Source organism: Narcine bancroftii, chromosome 1 (genome assembly GCF_036971445.1).
Source record: "Narcine bancroftii isolate sNarBan1 chromosome 1, sNarBan1.hap1, whole genome shotgun sequence".
In the NCBI taxonomy this organism is placed as follows: domain Eukaryota; kingdom Metazoa; phylum Chordata; class Chondrichthyes; order Torpediniformes; family Narcinidae; genus Narcine; species Narcine bancroftii.
Genome location: NC_091469.1, coordinates 466,787,095 through 466,807,320, shown reverse-complemented (window position 1 = coordinate 466,807,320; position 20,226 = coordinate 466,787,095). Strand labels below are relative to the sequence as shown.

The window sequence follows — 20,226 nt, the reverse complement described above, 5'->3', positions numbered from 1 at the left end:
ATGGAATCAGGTACAATTGCTACTTTAAAATACATTGGATATGCACGAAATGTGGCAAAGTAGGATTTGTGTAGATAGCCAAAAAATGTCAGCATGGATGTGTTGGGCTCAGATACCTGTTCCTGAGTTACATTATTCTGAAAAGGCATGAAAGCAGATAGTGAAAGTTGCACCATGGATTGTTGGAAAGTAATTCCCAACTATCAAATCTCTCTATAGGGGACAATGTTTCGACAACACATCCTAACTATGAACAACCATCAGGCACATGTTATAGGAGCCTTCGCTCAAGTACTGCTAGACTTAAAAAGAACTTTTTTATGAAGCTGTGATAATGTTAAATACCAATTCAGTGTTGAGCAGTGCTGCACTTGTATTTAAGAATTCATTTATTTTAAACAATTCATTTTAGAATAATGTAGCTTTAATTGTACATGGTTTATTTTGTTTTATATTGTACGTGTTTATTGTAATGTATGTAACTACTTTACATTCTGGTCAATGCTGATTATGTTTCATTGCCTGGTCTACCAGCACAATGACAATAACGTGTATCACATCACAAATATCAACTTTAATGAGGCAACATTAAATGCTTTATGGATTGTTATTGGCATGTTTTGTCTTTACCCACATATCGATATAGAATTAATGCTTAGAACAAATTTCTCTTTCATTAAAGCATGCAACTTCCACAAAATTTCCTCCCTCAATTTATTAAATTGACTCCAATGACATTTTTCCCAATAATACGTACAAGCCAAATAACCTAACAATTACTAACAAGATAACACTACACAATAAGGGACCAAAACTAAAGGGTGCAAGAATTGGAGGGAGTTGAACTCTAGAATTCCCTGCCTCACTACCAACACCCACCTCCCCCTTTAAGAGGCTTGATCATTAAATTCACTTGAGGTGAAAAAAAGATTGAGGAATAGAGAAATGGCACAGGAGTTTTGAGGCTTGAGCCTTTTCTCTCGTGCAGCTGACAGCTTAGTATTTGCAAGAGAAGGGTGAGGTTTATTTTAAAAAGGGTCTTTTATGCAGACTACAGTCCAGGGAACAGGACATTTAGACCCATTAATTTGCCTGGCATTTTTTCCTTCAACAATCACCGAGTTCAACTATCCTTTTAGCCCTGATTCCATGTTATTTCAAAAAAATCTGCCATTATTTTATTTCAAAATATTAATACCCATTTCAATCTCTCGACTTTGACAAAAGTCAACATTGACTTGACTTGGTCTTTTTAGATTTTCTTATAAGAACATGTAGTCCATCAAAACCATGCCCGCTACAAGCATTCCCATCAACTCCATTCCTCCCTGCCAGTTGTTCTTGATCACCAGCAGGCCTCCTGCAAAATTTAGCTTACAATGAGAAATATAGTGTCCAAATAACATCCCAAGTCACACATCCTTGGGAATGTGGGATGCGCCATTCTGCATCCTCTTCAAATAGGAGGCCACACCTCACATATACCTCATGCACATCTGCACTCAGTCTCCGCCGCCGATTCAGATCAACCTTCCCGAGTGAACCTGCCCAGATGAAGTCTCTGGACATGATCTGTAAGCTTGCAGAGGCCGGCTGGTGGGCGTGCTCACAGCCATCTTCAAACTCTCCCTGCCACAGTTAGAAGTTCTCACCTCTTTAACAAAGCCAAAGTGCTGTAGAAAAACATAGTAAAAGGCCTGAATGACAACTTCCTGGTGGCTTTGACATCCACCATCATTAAGTGCTTCAAGAGCTTGGTTTTGGCACTCCAACTCCAGTCAGCCTCAACTCACTCCAATTACTTTTCGCCACAAGAGGTCTATATCAGATACCATCTCCCTGGCCCTACACTCAGGCATGAAACATCTATAACCCTAATGCCAGAATACTAGTCATTGAAGACAGAGCTACAGTCAACATAGTGCCAAATAAACTCATCCACAAACTTTGGCCTCAGCACTCCTCTCTGCCACTGGATCTGCAACTTCCTGACCCCAAGTAGGGATTGGTGACAACATTTTCTCCACAACCTCCCTGAGCCCCCTGAAGGCCCTTAACTCAGCCCTCACTCCATTCTCTCTGACTATGGTCAAACATTGTTCGAACTTCATCTATAAATTCTCAGATGACAGCACCAATGTAGGATGGAGCTCAAACAATGATGAGCTAGAATACAGAAAAGACACTAGGACAAGTGGATTGATGCCAGAACAATAATTTCTCCATCAACATCAGCACGACTTAAGATATGGAGCAAGTTTCTCTCTCCACATCCATGCACCAACGTGGTGGTAGTTCTTATGGGTAAACAACTACGATCTGTCCTGGTCTAACTATATGGCCCAGGAAATGCACAATGCCTCCAGATCCTCAGAAGCTTCTGGTAATTTGGGACATCAGCTGCATCCCTCAACAACTTTTTGAGATGTACCATCAAAAGCATCCTATCAGGTTGCATCACTGCATGGCACAGGAACTGTTCCTTCTAAGACTGCAGGAAACTGTGGTGTAAATGTAGCCCAGTCTATCACACAAAACCCCTCCAACTTCATCTGCACTTTCCACTGCCTTGGAAAAGCAGCCCATATAAAAACTTATCCTACCCAGGCCACACTTTTCTCCCTCCTCCCGCCAGGAAAATTCCCGAGGGTAAGACATGCACCTCCAGATTAAAGGACAGTTTCTTTTCCACTATTATCAGACTCCTGAATGAACTTCATACCAGTAAAATAATGTTGCTTTTATTCTGCCCCAACCGAACTCTCTGTAACTTTGCAATCTGTACAGTTTTTACAGCTGTAATGTGGGTTGACTGCCTGCAAAACAAATTTTATCTACATCTCAGTACACATCATCAATTTGAAACTTGGAAACCAGAGAACCTAAAGAATCCATGCAGTCACAGGGAGAAGGTACAAACTCCACGCAGACAGCACCAAGTCAGGATTGGACCAGTTGCTAGTTGTGTGAAGCAACAACAATATCTGGGTATATTTGAAGCCTTTTCAGTTGAACTTTCTTAATTTAATCACTATCTATTTTCTCCCTTGATTTTTAAAACCTATCTTTGAAGCATTTTATAAATTTCAACCATCTACTTTTCTACTGCTAGTTTTAACACTTTGACTGCTTTTAATCTGATATAATCTAATTTCCTTTGAACTATAGATAAATCGCCCTCAATGGAATATCTTTGATACCGTAAATGTATTCCAATTCTGTCAGTTGTCTCTTCATACCATGATTTACGTTTGAAGACACTCATCTCAAACCCAGATTTCCCATTTAAACTATATATCCACTCTTCCCCAGAATATTTAATTCTATCTTATACACATTATTGCTTCCATGCCATGACATGCAATTTACAATTTTCTAGCCAACTTCTTTTTAAACTTCTCCAGATTTTAGAGCAGATAGCACAGAAACTCACCCTTTTAGCCCAATATGGAACACTTCCTTTGATAAATCAAATTGCTTCAAGTTATTTTGCCAAGTTACAGCCATTCCCAAAGTTGCAAACACATAACTCAATAAAACAAAATAGGCTGCCAATTTTAAAACAATTTGATATATAATTATGATATAAAACAATGCAAATTTCAATTTCCTTCCTTTAGGATACTTACTGTGGCTGTTCCATCGACTTGTACAGATTTACTTGCAGTGGAAAGAGGTGTGGTCAGTCTTTCTAAAGGTGTCTGTGTTTCTCTCTGTTTGGTTTCTTGATTCTTTGTTTCACTGCAAATACATGAAAGTTTCTGTAAAAACCGCTCAAATGTTTTCCCAAAAACAATAAAAATCATGTCAGCACATGCGGGCTCACATCTCAGCCAAATGCAGAATGCAAAATACCCACTTGAAATTCAAAAAAGCAAAGTGCACCAGAAACCATCCTATTAAAGTTACACAAGTTAGCTGTGAGTAATGAAACATGTGCGGTTCAGCAAGAACATTCAAGATCAAGTCTACCCTACAGATTTAAGTATCATAAAAGTCGCGGAACAGACTTGATGGGTCAAGTGGCATACCTTCTGTTCCTTTATCTTGTGAAAATTAATGATCTCCAGTGCAGTATTTCCATAACCAAATTACAATTGAAACGAACCATTTCCTGCTTGATATGTCAATGTTCTTCAATGAGAGTTTGTGTGCCAGTGGCAACACTCAGTAACCCTAAATGCTACCCTTCCTGTATTTTATACTTTAGGAAGCTAGAATTGCAGCCCACAACCTGGGGCATTGCTGGAAATGTAGGCAAGTAGACTGTTGGCCATGACAAAACAAAACTGAGGGAAAAGCATGTTTGTAAGAAATTACATTAATCACAGATGGCTTTTACCCTGCTTATTGTTTAGACCAATGACACTAGCAAGGATACTGTGGAAGATGAACACATGGTGTAAATCAGGGAGCTACATACTGCAGATTGCATCTTTGAACAGGCTACTTTAGTTTAGATCAAACATAGAGGTAAAATCTTCTTGGCAGTTGTGATTAACATTGTGGAATTCCAAATATTATCTGGTGCAAAACTTGTGCCCTTGATTCAAATCAAGGTACAGGTTGGACCTCTTTAATCTGGTCATTGCCGTACCACAGAAAATAGAAATCGTCCTGAAGGGAACCCTCTATATAAAACATATCAAAAGGTAAAACAAAGCTTAAAAAAAGGAAATAATACTGTGGGGCGGCATGGGTAGCATAGCACCTTTACAGTGCTAGAGATTGGGACATTAGTTCAACCTTTACAGTACCAGCGATCAGAACCGGGGTTCAAGTCCCGTGCTCTGAGTTTGTACTAATGGCGGCAGATTCAAAATACACTGGACCACACGAATTGCTGGACAGAGAGTGCCAAATAATTGAGGTTTAACCTGTAATAACAAAATTATGAAGGAAGAGTTGTATCCAGTGGACTGGACCAATAGGCTAAAGGAAAAACCACGATCTGAACAGTTTCAGATATTTAAACAGCAATTATATTCATCTTTCTGACTGGAGCAAATAATAGTTAACAAATTTCAAAAAACCGATGCAAGTGACAAAGTGGCAAGATTGTACTAGTCCAAAAGACCAAGAATTATTCGAGAACCAGCAACCAAAAGAAAACCTTGGATGTGGAAAGACAATGATACAGGAAGTTCATTTGGTGGACATTCAGCACAAAGAAGCTTCAGAGAGTGGGTGGGCCAGGTATTTACTGCCTCCTACAGGAGGTAGTTATTCAACAGAGCGTTGTCTTCTCTGCAGAAAGTGACACATTGGAGAGATATGTCATGGCAATCGATATACTGAATATTTATGCTCCAATGAAAGATGGAGGCATTGCAAATAGTAGACCCATGGAGATAAAAACCCAAAGGAGAGGGAGGGACTTCAGTTTCTTCTCAAATGTACACGGGAGTTATTTATCAGATGTGTTTTGTGTTCCTAAACAATACTGTAGTAGATTGTAAAATAGACTCCATATCAAATCAGTGGCCATGCTCCTATAATCCTCACCTGGATTTAGAAATAGAAGAGTTTAAAAATATTAAGAGAGCAAACATTTCTCTATTGACTGACCATTTACTGACTCAGGAAATTATAAAGTATATTGAGGAGTATTTTGTATCAATGATAATGGTGAAGTTACGCCATCCATCTTGTGGGGTGCCGCTAAAGCAATATTAAGGGGTAAAATTATTGAAATATGTACAGGTTAAAGAAGCACCCAGACCTGGAAAGTAAAGGTACTAGAGTCCCTACCTAAAAACAATAATTAAAAAAATGAACAACTCCTAAATGAATTAAGACAAAGACACGAATTAGAGGAGTTCTTGACATAGAAAGTTGACGGGGCCCTGAGATTTTCGAATCAAAAATATTATGGAAAACAGAACTAGTTGCCTCTTAACGTTAAAGTTGCGAAAAGAGCCAGCAAAGTCTTTCCGAAGTCTTTCTCCTGGCCTCAAGGAAGTTAGTTTTACAATCAAGAGAAATAGCAGAAGCATTTGCATCTTTTAAGACCCTATAGGATTTCTCCTGAAATCATAGACAAGGAGGGGAAGATGAGAACATTCTTTTCTAGATTGAATATACCCTCCCTTTCCCAGGAAGGGGTAAAAATGAACTGAAAATAAAGGAAGCTATTAAACTAAAGAATAATGTCCCCCAGGAACCGATGGGATTCTGGGAGAATCCTACAACTGTCATGAGGAGGAGCTCGCCCCGATTCTGGCTAAAGCCTATAATTATGTCTTATCGGAAGGAAATCCTCCTAAGTCATGGCAGAGGCTAGATTCTGTTATTTACAAGGATGGAAAGTCCCCCAGTCAGTGTGAACATTATAGGCCAATAAACCTTTGATGTAATGATCAAAAGATACTTGGTGCAATACTAACAAAGAATTCACCCTATTCAAACAGGATTTACACCTGGTAAACAGGAAGCCACCATCAGACGTGCTCTTAACATTATGTCATGTGCAAAAAACGTCAGATATCTATGATACTTCGTTCAGATGTGCAGAAGACTTTCAATAGAGTAGACTGGATCTATACCAACCATAGATCAGGTAAGATGGGGTTTCACCCAAAATTTATTAATTGGATGAAAGTATTCAACCCCAAGGTCAAGAGTGAGGGTGAATGGATGTTGCTCTTGGTTTTTCAGGTTAAAACTGAGTTAGGCAGGGAGACAGTTCCAGTCCCAGCCCCCTGCTCTTTGATACATACTTAGAGCAAGGGTCCCCAAACTTTTTAGACTGTCGATCCCTTCAGGGGCACCATGGTCCCTCATCAACCCCCACACATGGAATCCAGGCCCTAGTGTACGTGGCTAAGATGGCAGCGCTAGGTAGAGTGGCCAGATTTCCAGTTTTTATTTAAAACAGGTGGCTTCAAGATAGCGTAACAGGAAATACTATGAAAATAAGAGGAATGGGAATTAGAAATGAATATTTGTATTACAGATGAAATGTGGGAAAGACTTTTTTGGGTCTGTCCCAAACTATATCAATATTTGAGAGATATTCAGGTGGAAATTAAGCAAATCATGGGGGTAGACCTACCTTTGAAGCCAGCAAATTTTATATAGGGAGTGACTCCAGAGGATATGGATACCAAAAAGCCGGCATGGTTACTTAGGGTGCTGTTCACCACAAAGAGGATGATTACAGTATTACAGATAGACCCCAACATAAAATTTTCCGACTTACAATGTTTCAAAATTATGTTGATCATAATCTGTTCTGAATAAAAGCAAGTCGGGGTCTACCTGTATCAGTGTGGCTGCTTTTCATTCTTTGAAGGAAATGCTTCCGTCCAATCAGCACACGCAGATCACTTCCCAATCGTGCATGTCAGACCCAACGCCGTATTAAAAAAAAAAAGATTTGGAACGCATGCACAGATTGCCGTTGCTGGGGAGGGAGAAATTGAAGAAGGAAAGAGAGTGATGGCAATCTGCGCATGCGTTCCAAATCGCAACTACTTACAGGCACCATCTTGGGCTGTCGCCAGGAGGCCCCTGGGTCATCGGTCTCCCGGCAGGAGTAACTCAGAATTCTACCTGTACACGTAAAACCTGATTTACAATAATTTCACCTCACGGTGGGAGCTGCGGAACCAAACCCCATTGTAACTGGGGATCTACCTTTATGGATAAATGCAAAACCACCAACTGTCCAACAATGGAGGGAAAGATTTTATTGTATATTTGATGGAAGATATAATAGCTAAGCTCCAACTAAGGAATGTGATTTCAAAATCAAGTGGTCTCTGGTAATGCTAGTTACCAAGATTGATTAAAGATATAACCTCCCTATAATCTCAGTGGTGGTGACGAGTTCGACCAGTGCACTCAATATGTAATTGGAACAATGAACAATGTGAAATTGTGATAACGATAAATTCAATAAGATTTACAAAGTTTCACAATGGGCATATGAAGAAGTTAAGTATATAGGTGACTACATATTGGTTAGAAGGTTAATTGGGTGCCCAAATCTGCGATGCTTCTATAAACAAAACTTAAATAAGATAGATTGATGCGCTGTATTCATCTGTTATGCGATTTATGTATATTACTTGTATGTGCACCTGATATGACTGCATATGGAAATAAAAGTATTAAAAAAATTGTTTTCCAATCCTGGCAACATCCTCTTAAATCTCCTTTGCACCCTCTCCACAGCTTTTGCATCCATCTTATTATGGGGTGATCAGAACTGAACACAATACTCCAAGATGTAGTCTTACCAAAGATTTGTCGAGTTGCAATATGATCTCTCTACTCCTGAACTCAATCCCCCTATTCAATGAAGCCCAGAATCCTATAGGCCTTCTTAACTATCCTATCAACCTGTGCGGCGACCTTGAAGGATATATGGATTTGAAGCCCAAAGTCCCTCTGTTCATTTAAAGTAACCTACCATTAATTCTGTCCTCAGCCTAGTGGTTTGTTCTTCCAAATTGCATCACCTCATTTTCCACCCTTCTCTGCACTCTGCCAAAATCCTCTTGTAACGTTCTGCTCCATCCACAACTCTAATTCTTGTAAAATTCGCAAACCTACTGACCCATCCTTTCGCCTCTTCATCAGGTCATTTAAAGGTCACAAAGAGCAGGGGTCCCAGAACAGATCCTTGCACCATTCCACCAATCACCGACCTCCAGGCAGAATACTTTCCTTCCACTACTACTCTCTGCTTTCTTCCTGCAAGCTTTTTTTTTAATCCACACCGCCAAGGTTCCATTAATCCCATGCCTCATAACTTTCTGGATGAGTCTCTCATGGGAGATCTTCTCAAATGTCCAACTAAAGTCCACGCAGACAACATCTACCACCCAACTCTCATCAATTTCCTTTGTGACCTCCTCAAAAAACTCAATTAGACTCGTGAGACACGACCTTCCCTTCACAAAGCCATGTTGACTATCCTTGAATAAACTACTTCTCCAAATGCTAGCCTATCCTTAAGAATCTTCTTCAAGAGTTTGCACACCACTGACACAAGACTCACCAGTCAATAATTCTCAGGATTCTTGAGTCCGTATTACCTTTCTTTAAAAAACAGGCAGACTGCATTTGCCATTCTCCAATCCTCTGGCCAAAGAGGACTCAAAGATCATAGCTACTGCCCCAGCTATCTCTTCTCTAACTTCCCACAGCAACCTGGGATATATTGTGTCTGGCCCTATGTTTTTAAGAAGATCCAACACTTCCTTAATCTCCACATTGTCCAGCATTCAAGCCTGTTCAATTCATCCTGACCAAGGTCGTTTTCTCTTGTGAATTCTGAAACAAAGTATTCATTTAGAACCTCCCCAAACTCCTCTGCCTCCAGGCACATGGCTGCCTCCTTTATCGCCCCCACCTTCATTCTCATCATCCTTTTGTTCTTCCCATATGCATAGAACACCTTGAGGTTCTCTTTAATGCTGCACGCCAAGGCCTTCTCATGACCCCTTCAAACTCTCAAGTCCTTCCTGGCTACCATATACTTCACATGAGCCCTTCCTGCTTCCTTTAACTAATATATGCTTCCGTCTTTGTTTTGACTTGTTGCCTCACCTATTCTGTTAGCCAAGTTTTCCTTTTCCTACCAACTTTGACACATTTTTCCTGTTTAAAAAAAAAAGAAATAGCAAAACCAGCTTATTAAGCAAGTAGACTGTTTTATGTACACAGGTTTATCTGCAAATTACATCACTGATTAGGAATCATTAATTTTGTAGCAAGTGTGGCTCTCAAGTAAAAGAACTTTATTGAAAAAAAAAATCGCTCCACTCTTGAAAAGGTAATGAACAGAACTGCCATAGATAGAGGCAACGCAATTTTGAACAAAAGATGCCCTCCTAAGAGGAAAGAATTTGATGCCATTAAAAGAACTCTGTGTACAAAAAAATTGGATGTGGCCGATTGTACCCAGTGACATGCTGGAGAGTGAAAGAAAATATTTAAAAGATCTCCAAGAGGCAATGGAACTGGCACAGCAAGTGAACAGAAGACCTGAAGGGGAGATGGAAGAGCAAGGAAAATAGACTAAGGGACAAAGAGAATAAGGGAGAAGAAAAATAATGAGATATCCTTTCTCTTGACAGTTTTGTATAATGAAAAGATGGATAACAAAGCAATACAGCACATAATTTAAGGGTTGTAATAATAGGACACAAGGACAGTTGGTATAAATAATGTAAATATATACAATGAGAAGTGGAAAAGAGAACCGAATAGGTTAAAAGCTTCAATGATAGCGGCAGGTGGAGGGGTTAGCGACTGGTGCCAAATTAAAGGGAGAAAATTTAGTATATATATATCAAGAGGGAATTCGTTTATTTTCCTGTCTTTTCTTTTTTGTTTCAGCGGGATTGCCAGTGCAAAGGAAAGAAATACTTGAAGTGAGCCATGCACACAGCTGTAGAAGAACACGTCGGCTTCCGAGACAGGTGAGCATAAACAGACATCAATGAATAAAACATTACAATTTGTAAATGGATATAAATGGATTGAACAGAAATATAAAAAGAAAGCCAGTTTTGGTACACCTCAACGAATTATGGGCAGATATAGTGTTCGTACAGGAAACATCTCACAAAGTATGAGCATACCACACTAAAAAGAGATTGAGTGGGATAATATCGTCTTCCAAGGAAAGGAGGGGGGTAGCCATTTTAATAAATATGTTCCAGTGGTGGTGAAGGAGGTAGTAACGGATCCAAATGGACAATATATAATAGGACTGTCAGGTCTACTCAGAGGCTTGGGCACTTACGAACCTTTAATGTACCAAACACAGATAATGAGGCATTTATACAAAGGGTTTTTCTTAAAATAGTTGGAGGACAAAACAATGTTTTAATTGGAGGAGATTTCAAGTTTTGTTTAGATGCTATATTGGACAAATCCACACAGACAGTGAAAAAAAACCAAGGTGTCAAAAGCCACACTAGCACATATGAAGGGTCTAAACCTAATAGATACCCAGAGGCAGTTATACCCCCAAGCTAGAGACTACTCCTTTTACTCAAAACCCCACGATTCTTTCACCAGAATTGACTATTTCCTACTGTCGTCACAGTTGGAATGCAGGATGTCAAATTGGAGTATTTGGATAGATCATCAGACCATGCATCTTCGGCACTGATGATAATGATGCTGGAAAAACAGGCATCAATGTATCGATGGTGACTAAATTCTATGTTGTTGAACAGAGAAGACTTCTGTACGTTTATAAGGGAACAAATTAACATATTTTGCAAAACTAACTGCCCATCTACTAACAACAGCTTCCTGATATGGGACACGCTAAAGGCCTACTTGAGGGGGCAGATATCTTACACTAAAAATGTCAACAATAAACATATGGTGGAAATTAACAATCTTGAGAAAGAAATTACGGCATTAGAGAAAGAATATCAAAAATCCGGCTCAAAGGATAAATACCAAACTTGAATAAATAAAAAAACTTAAATACAATACAAACATACAAAATGGAAAGAGACAATGAGACTGAAGCAAAAATATTACGAATTGTGAGAAAGAGCACACAAGTTTTTATCTTGGCAGCTAAAGACAAAGGAAACCTCGGAAGATCAGCACTGTTCAACTGGAGTCATATGATATCTCGTGATCCAAAAATAATTAACAATTCTTTTAAACAATTCTACACAGAACTTTACAAATCAGAATCACCACAGGATCAAACACAAAGATAGAGGACTTTCTGAATGGAAGTGAGCTTCCAAGATTGAGCCAAAGGGTCCTTGGAACACTTGGGAGGAAATTGAAAAAGCTTTGGGAGTGCTACCCAGAGACAGTTTCCCACCTGAATTTTAGCAAAAATGGAAAGATCTGTTGATGCCACTCATGATGGATGTGGTTAATCAAGCGACAGAGGCAAAAACTATCCTGGACACCGTTTCAACAGCAATAATTGTGATGCTACCCAAGAATAAAGATCCATTAAAACCTGCTTCTTATAGACCCATTCACTACTAAATACAGATGACAAGATAATAGCCAAACCTCTGGCTGAGAGATTGGGCCAATATCTCCCAAAATTAATAAATCTGGACCAAGCAGGTTTTATATTAAAAAAAAGACATTTTGCTGACAACTTGGAAAAATTAATGAATATAATACATCTGGCATAATTCAGAGACGATCCCAGTATAGCAGTATCTCTGTATGCAGAAAAGGCCTAACGATAGATTGGAATGGGCATATCTATTTCAAGTAATGGAAAAATTTGGACTGGAACAAACATATTAATTGGGTAAAAACATTATATTCTAAACGACAAGCAAGGATTATAACAAATGGCTAAATTTCATCAACATTCCCCTTAAGTAGGTGTAGCAGACAAGGTTGTCCACTGTCTCCAGAGTTGTTTGTATCAGCTATTGAATTATTAGCAGAATATATTGGGAAGGACCCACACATAAGGGGATTCAAGGTGGGCCAAGCTGAACATAAAATAAACCTACTCGCAGACAATGGTGCTATTATACTTGAAACCAGCTGAGTCATTGCCCAAATTGCAGGACATCCTGGATTAGGGCCTAATTTCTAGATACAAGGTAAATTTGGAAAAAGTAGGATTATGCCCTGACTGATTCAGGCTTTGAAAAATATAAACATGCGGGAGCCACTTCAGGTAGCAATCAGGTAGTTTTAAATACCTAGGGATAACAACAGATAGAGATTTGGCTAACTTATACAATCTCAACTATACCCCTTATTGTTGAAAAAAAAATCAAAGGCAATTTAGAGAGATGGCCTGCCCATCAATGCTGAACACTGCAGCACCTGTTCACGCTAATGACCCATAACTGCCACACCAGATCGAACTCGAGTCATCTGGTTTGAAGAAGCCAACAGTAGTTGGCCTCATCAGTAACAAAGAGAAATCACACTACAGAAAAGTGGAATATTTCATGATATGTGCAAGAATAACAACCTGAATCTCAACTTGGATAAGACGAAGATGATCATGGACTTCAGGAGGACCAGGAATGACCACATGTCAACAACTCTAGTAAAGAGTGGAGAGTACCAAGTTCCTTGGAGTCCACTTAAGTAGTAACGCATCTTGGACACAAAATCTCCTCGTGTGTTAGGAAGCCACAACAGCAGATCCTGAAAGTCTGAGGCAGTCAAGGCTGCTGGACACCATCTTTCAACAGCTCCACGGAGAGCGAACTAGCGGGCAGCACCACAGTGAGGGATGATTTCTGTCGAGAATTGACTTGGAAGTTAATCTACAGGACCATAAGAGCAGCAGCACTGGTGTCCCCTTCCCACCCTCATTGACGTGATCCACCGAGATTGCCATTTGAAGAGGGGGTGCAAAATCTTTGAGAACCCCTACCACTCACTAGCCTGCATCTTTTAGCTACTCCTGTAAGGAAAGAGATACAGGAGTATCAGAGCCAGAACGACCAGGTTGAGCTTCCTCCCATGAACAGTGAGACCCTGCTGAAAGACTGAATGAACTACTCATACTAACCCTCCAAGACTCCACAATTTATTAAACAATATTTATTTTTAAATATATATATATAATATATATATAATATATATATATATATCTCCACTGGCCATCGCGTCAGAGGTGCACCAAAGAAGAGGTACAAGGACTGCCTAAAGAAATCTCTTGGTGTCTGCCGCATTGACCACCGCCAGTGGGCCGATATCGCCTCAAACCGTGCATCTTGGCGCCTCACAGTTCGGCGGGCAGCAACCTCCTTCGAAGAAGACCGCAGAGCCCACCTCACTGACAAAAGACAAAAGAGGAAAAACCCAACACCAACCAACAAATTTTCCCCTGCAACCGCGTCTGCCTGTCCCGCATCAGACTTGTCAGCCACCAATGAGCCTGCAGCTGACGTGGACAATACCCCTCCATAAATCTTCGTCCGCGAAGCCAAGCCAAAGATACTCATTGTGTGTTTTTTGCACCAATGACCAGAAAACACTTTCGTCTGGTTATACTTGTACAATCAGGCAATAATAAACTTGAAATTGAAGAAAAAGATCTGCTATTAGTATTAGCATTGCCCAGCACCCCTTTCAGTCAGAGAAAGAGAAGCAAAATAGAGTTCCCGAGAGTCACCGAGTGTCAATGGATTCACCCCTGCAGCAGCACAAGCCTCCAGTTCAGCTCAAAACATCGACTACTTAACCCCAGATCTAACTCTCAACACAATGAGGAAACCTTCAGTGCCCAGGGCACTCCTTTCCCTCAGCATCTTCTCAAATGCTGATACCAATGCCTGGTTCTTATGAGCCAAGTCCCCTGCAGCACACAGCCTGTTGCAAGTCCTTTGACTTCAAGTCGCCAGCAGCCTGTGCGCGCTATTCAGCCGCAGAGCTCCTCACTGGTCTGCCACTGCATTCACCTTCCTTAGGGTTGTTTCCTCTGCTTCATCTCAACAAGGGAAGGGGGGGGGGGGGGGTGCTTTGCAACAGTCCGCTGGTCTCCTCGACTCTGAAACCCCTCAAGCCCGCTATTTAGCGCGACTTCACTTTTAATCGCTGAGATTTTATGGTCCCCAACGATCACGTTATAATGGGGTTTCACTGTATCTTTTGCTGTAACCTTTAATAATCTTCCTCATCATCAACAACTCAGCCAATTTTTGTGTCAGCTGCAAACCTGTCACAGAAATCATTCATACAAAGATCCCAACACTGATATTTGCAAAACACTGCTGGTCGAGATGTATTACTGCCATTTCAGGCCTGAATCCTTACTGGTCACACACCTCAAGTCAGAGAAACACCTTACCATTAGATACAATTTTCTATATCCAAGCCAAATTTGTATACAACACATCTGGTGACATAATGACTTTATCATATGGACCAACCTACCATGAGGGAGGATCTTATCAAATGGTTCATCTGAAGTCCCAATGCCCTACCTTCAATCATCTCTTCCACTTCCTCAAAGCATAAATTTAGGAGATTGTTGTCTGTGAAAAGCAAATGCTGACTTTCCCAGATGATCACGCTTTTCCAAATGTAAGCAAATCATGTACCTAACAATCTTTAAAAAAATTCCCTACTAATGTATGACTACTTTATCCCTCTTACACATCAACTTTGGCTACTCTCTAGTCTTCTGAAATCTTTGTGGCTTGATAAGATACAAAGCTGTGATGGATGCTATCCAGTCCTGGGGATTGATCCACCTTAACACCCTCACCACTACAAGATTAACAAATTCCAGAATATCCACATTCTTCTACCTGAACTCACCATCTTTCCCCACGTGAATATTGATTTGCCAGGCATAGATACCCTCCTGTGTCCTTGAGTGGACCTACCATTTCCCTAGTAACCTCTTAATATACATTAAAATGCCTTGAAATTGTCCTTCATCCCACGTACTCCTCTCAATTCCTTGCTTTTCCTGCTTGTTTTAGATTCCTTAAGTGCCTTGATGAAAGGCTGTGTGCACTGTAGCCAACGTGCGAATGGTACAAAAATTGTGGTAACATGTTGTTAAGAGGGCACTGACTGAGAAGTGGTGTAAATAGTTTTGAGTGGGGTAGAAGTCAGCAAGTGGAACATAACACAAAGTTATCTACTCTGCAAGACTAAATGAAAAACCAAAGTTACTGAAAAGATCCAGGTTATCAATGCACAAAACCAAGGGGTGACATGTCGTATAGCAGGTAATAATGGAGGCTAATGGAAAATCAGAATTTAATCACAAAGAATATTAAGTACAAAAGCAGGGAAGTTAAGATGCAACTTTCCTGTGTTTGTATGATGGCATCAAGAACTGCTTAGTTTTGCTCTCTATCTTTAAGGGTATACTTGCATTGGAGGCTGTGCCTCCAATGGAGGAGGAGATTAACTCAACTGGTATAGCAGAAGTTCAACATATTCATTGAAGTTTAGAACAAGACAATCTTATTGAAACACAAGATTCTGTTAAGGGCAAAGATGTTGATAAGAGGGCATGGCTTCAGAATTTGAACAAGAGATGGTGAGGAATTTTTTCTCAGGGGATTGAGACTCCTTGAAATTCTCTCCCTTCGACAGTTGTGGATGTGAAATATGAAATGTTCAGGATGGAGATTAGCAGGCCGATAGGCATGGGAAAAGAATGGGAAAGTAGAGACCAAGATTGCACCTGCCATGTCCTTACTAAAAAGAAAGGGATGAAATATCACATGCCTGGATTGATTTTTACGTCACAATGTTATAGGAATATCTTCAGTCGAAGGACTGAGGTGATTCAAGGTTATTCACCACATTTTGAAAATAGGGAATAAATGTTGGCTTCACCTGGAATGCTGACATTCCTAAAGTTGCAAAGAATTCTGGAAACATTCCTAACCTGGAAAACTACTCAACCATTAGGCATTTTCCAAAAATCTATAGCCAAATCAATTTGTCAGATCTTCCCACAGATGGTTTCTAATCATTTAAGTTCTTCCAGTACAATTCCTAACATCTGCCAAGCTGCACATCTGGCTCAAGTGAATACCAGCTGGCTGACAAATAAAGCCTCACTGGAAAAAGACAACAAAATTATTCTAAAGCATGGAACATAATAAAGCACTTTTGGAAGGAACAAGAAAAATGCCAAATGTTCAGCTATTAGTATTACCCTTTTGGGGTCAATTTCTGTTTTCTGGCATTTTCTGTGCTCTGGCAATGGCCAGGTCCCAGAGTTGCTGGATTAAAGGGGTACAACCTGTATTCATTAAAGATCTCACCTACCTTCCAGAAATATTTATCCCTAAACAGTTGTACCCTCACTCCAATCACTCCCTCTTGTTCTTCATGCGCATTGAGAATACTTTGAAGTTTTCTGAACTCTACTTGCTAAGACCTTCACATGCTTCTTAGCTCAAATTCCCTTGCTGGCTACCGTACAATTTTATGAGCACTGTCCCACTTTTGTTTCCTAAACCTTAAGTCAGCTTCCTTCTTCCTCTTGCCTTCATGTTCCAAGTTACTTGTCAACTATTTTTCTTTTACCTTCCCATCTTTCCCAATCTCAGCAGGACAAACTTGTTTCTGAACCCTTGCAAGTTGCCCCTAAACAATCTCCACATTTCTATTGTGCAGATTGTCCTCAATCAACACTTCCAAGTTCCTGCCAAACACCATGGTAATTAGCCCACTCTCATTAAATACTCTCCCCTGTAGTCTGCTCGTATCCTTATCCATGACCATTTCCAAAAAGCTCACCACAAAGATTTGCCACCTGACCAGGTTTATTGCTCAGTGCTAGATCCAGTGTGGCCCCTCCTCTTCTTTGCCTGTCCAGTTTCTTTTTCAGGAATTCTTGGACACACTGAACAAATTCCTGAACTTGAGACAGCAAAGTCTATGTAATGGCCAAGACATTATAATTCTACGTGCTGGTTTGTGCTCGAAATTCATCGCCTTTTATGCTTCACACTTTTCACGATAAAGCAAACAAATTTTAACCCAACTGCCTCATCCACTTCTGGTCCAAACTCAGTCTTAACGTTCCATTATTTGTCCCAACACTCTTGATCCCATCTCCCTGCCAAACTGGTTGAAATCATCCCCAAAAGCTCCTGCAAACCTGCCTGCAAGAATAAGATAATGATTTTCATCCTTGAACTCTCAACCACCTGCCTAAAGAATAATACTAATTCAATCACAGTTGACGCATTTACAGTGCATTTAACAAGTACAACAAAAAGATGAGGTGGGGAGTTTGGGTTTCTATCACTTTTGTGGCATCCTATTTTCAAAAAACAGCACTGCTGAGTTAAAGGATTGATGAAGATAACCCACACATGAACACCACAATATTCTTGACTGCCTTTTCCAACTGAGAATTCAACATTAATCATGTTGGAGAAAATAGCAAAGAATAAATAATCAATAAAGATAAATAATCAGGAAGATTTTTTAAAAAAGCAGTTAATAATGTACAATACAACCCCAATTATCCAAAATCCCCAGTTCTCAGAAATTTTTTTGGAGCTGAAAGTCCAGCTGCAAATTTTTGTTTTTGGATAATTGAGGATTTCAGAAAAATGAAAAATCCTCATTTTGGATAAATTAAGATATCCAAAACAATCCGTAATATTTGGATATCCAAAATTTTTTTGAAGCCGAACTAACGTCACAAGTGAAAAAATTTTTTCGAAATTTGGAAAAACCTGGATAGTAATTCAAGTTTTTGATGTTGGATTTATTTTATTTTGTTCCGTGTTTTTTTTGCTGAGAATTAAACATTTCATGCCTTAAAAGCCTTCCCTTGTTGTTTGTCATTATTTAAACATTGTTACAAGTGATTTGCTGTTGCCACTGGGCAACTTTTTTTTTAAATTACCAGTTATCCTAAAATATCATTATCATTATCCAAAATAGGCCTCGTACCGACCATTTTGGATAATATGAGTTGCTACCCTTTCAACACCAAGTTGAACACAGCTAACATTTGCTACATTTTCCAAAAATTGGCATAAATGAGAATGTATCTCTAGGCCTTTTAATCATCAACCTGATTCTGCATAGCTTCTTGTTGACATTGCTGCGGGTTTGAGAATCACTAATCGATAGTAAAAAAAAGTTCAGGCAACTGTCACATCATGGAACACATTTACTTCGGTGAGTAACCACCAATCAGCTGGCTTCTTTCAGAAAAAATTTGTACAGATACCCAATATCCAACATTCACTGTTTTAATGCACAAACCAACTTTTTATTGTACTTGTCTAACTTTACAAGAGATAGCTATGATCATTTTAATTACTGTATTTGATGCCATAAAAGAACCTCCCACCACCCCTATCAGCAATGAATATTAAGAAATTTTTTTAGGGTATTTACGGGTAAGCATTTAATGTTATTGGAATATGTACCAGTTGCTACAGTAATAATGCTGGCCCGCTGTTGCTATCTGCACCAGTCCCGTTCTCTCCCAGCAGCCCGCTGTTGTTACCTGCGCTGGTCTCGCTCTCTCCCAGCGGCCTTTTGTCGGTACCCACGCTGATCCCGCTGCCCTGCTCCGACAGCCCGCCATCAGCCCCCAACAATAGATGGTGGTGATGCTAGTGAGCCACAGAGCAATGATGACTCACCACAATCACCCTAATTTCAATTTTGCAGAAGAGCTGGGGGATTTTTTCAGCTTTTTTTGGGGGAGAAAAAAAAATCTTATATGCCATCAACCATAGTAATTTAGCTTCACTGATTATTGCTGAAGTATATTTAACCAAGTCTTTCACAGGCAGGTACATAAAGATTCTTAATTATCAAATCCAACAATGAGAGAAATTAACTTACTTGATTTCTGGTGAATGAGGTGGTGAAGGGGAAGCCTCGGAACTTGCTGGTAGTGGAGTTGGGGATATGGATGGTAACGTCTCTCGTGGTATTCCCGATGGTATAGTGTTAGTACTTGCATCCACATTTATACGCTTAAAAGAAAATTATAATTTAGCTCAAAATAACTTATTTCAAGAAATATCAAGACAACTTAACAATCAAGCAACAATACAACCCAACTTTATGCTGCCATTTTCGCAGCAGCTCTCAAAATACAGTGGGAATCCAAATAATTTTGAAATATAGTCACCTCAATGAACAGGTACCAAACCTATTTTTGATTATTTGTTTTAATAATATTGGTTAAAAAATAAATATTGGGCAAAGCTGAGGAAAACAATTTTTCTCAAATGCAAAGAACTGGCAGTACCTTGCTTTTGCATTTTCTACAAGATGAAGAATGTTGAGGAAGAATCTGTGCACCAAACCATGAATTCAAATTCCTCATCCGTCTTTGGAATACCAAAATTCTTTCCTTTTTCCTTTAAAAACACCTTCATGCTCTAGACTCATTCACTAACACTGTTCCCCAGGGAAGCTGCAAATCTTCAAAGAAAGTTTGCTATGACAAACCTTATTCTCACTTTGCAATGTCCAACAATTCCATGATCCAAATCTTCAAAGCTTTGTTTTCCTAATTAACTTTTCATAAGCTGCAGTCTTTCCTTTCTTGCTGAATAATCTATCCTCCGTTTATTCCAGACCCGAGTCATCCCAATACACACGTTTTCCCAACATTGCCAAACTTTCTTGCCCACGGATCCATACAACAGCTGATGCAATTCAGCTACAATGTCTTTTAAAACTCCCTACTTAGCATTTTGATTCTCAAATATCCCCTGAAGTCCATTTTCTTTTGATCTCAGGGTTGTATGTGATGTCATCTATGCACCCTTAACAATAAAG

At 39.6% G+C, this 20,226-nt stretch overlaps 1 protein-coding gene across 5 annotated transcripts in view; it reads right to left on the bottom strand.

The window, feature by feature from the left end:
- larp4b (La ribonucleoprotein 4B) overlaps positions 1-20,226 on the bottom strand; it is a 108,085-nt gene that overhangs the window by 11,850 nt on the left and 76,009 nt on the right. For all 5 annotated transcript variants that reach the window (XM_069914701.1, XM_069914700.1, XM_069914702.1 and 2 more), the window contains 2 exons: positions 19,279-19,412; positions 3,630-3,741 (listed from right to left, as the gene is read on the bottom strand). In XM_069914701.1, coding sequence (XP_069770802.1) covers positions 3,630-3,741; positions 19,279-19,412 — 246 coding nt within the window. The remainder of the gene's footprint in view (positions 1-3,629; positions 3,742-19,278; positions 19,413-20,226) is intronic.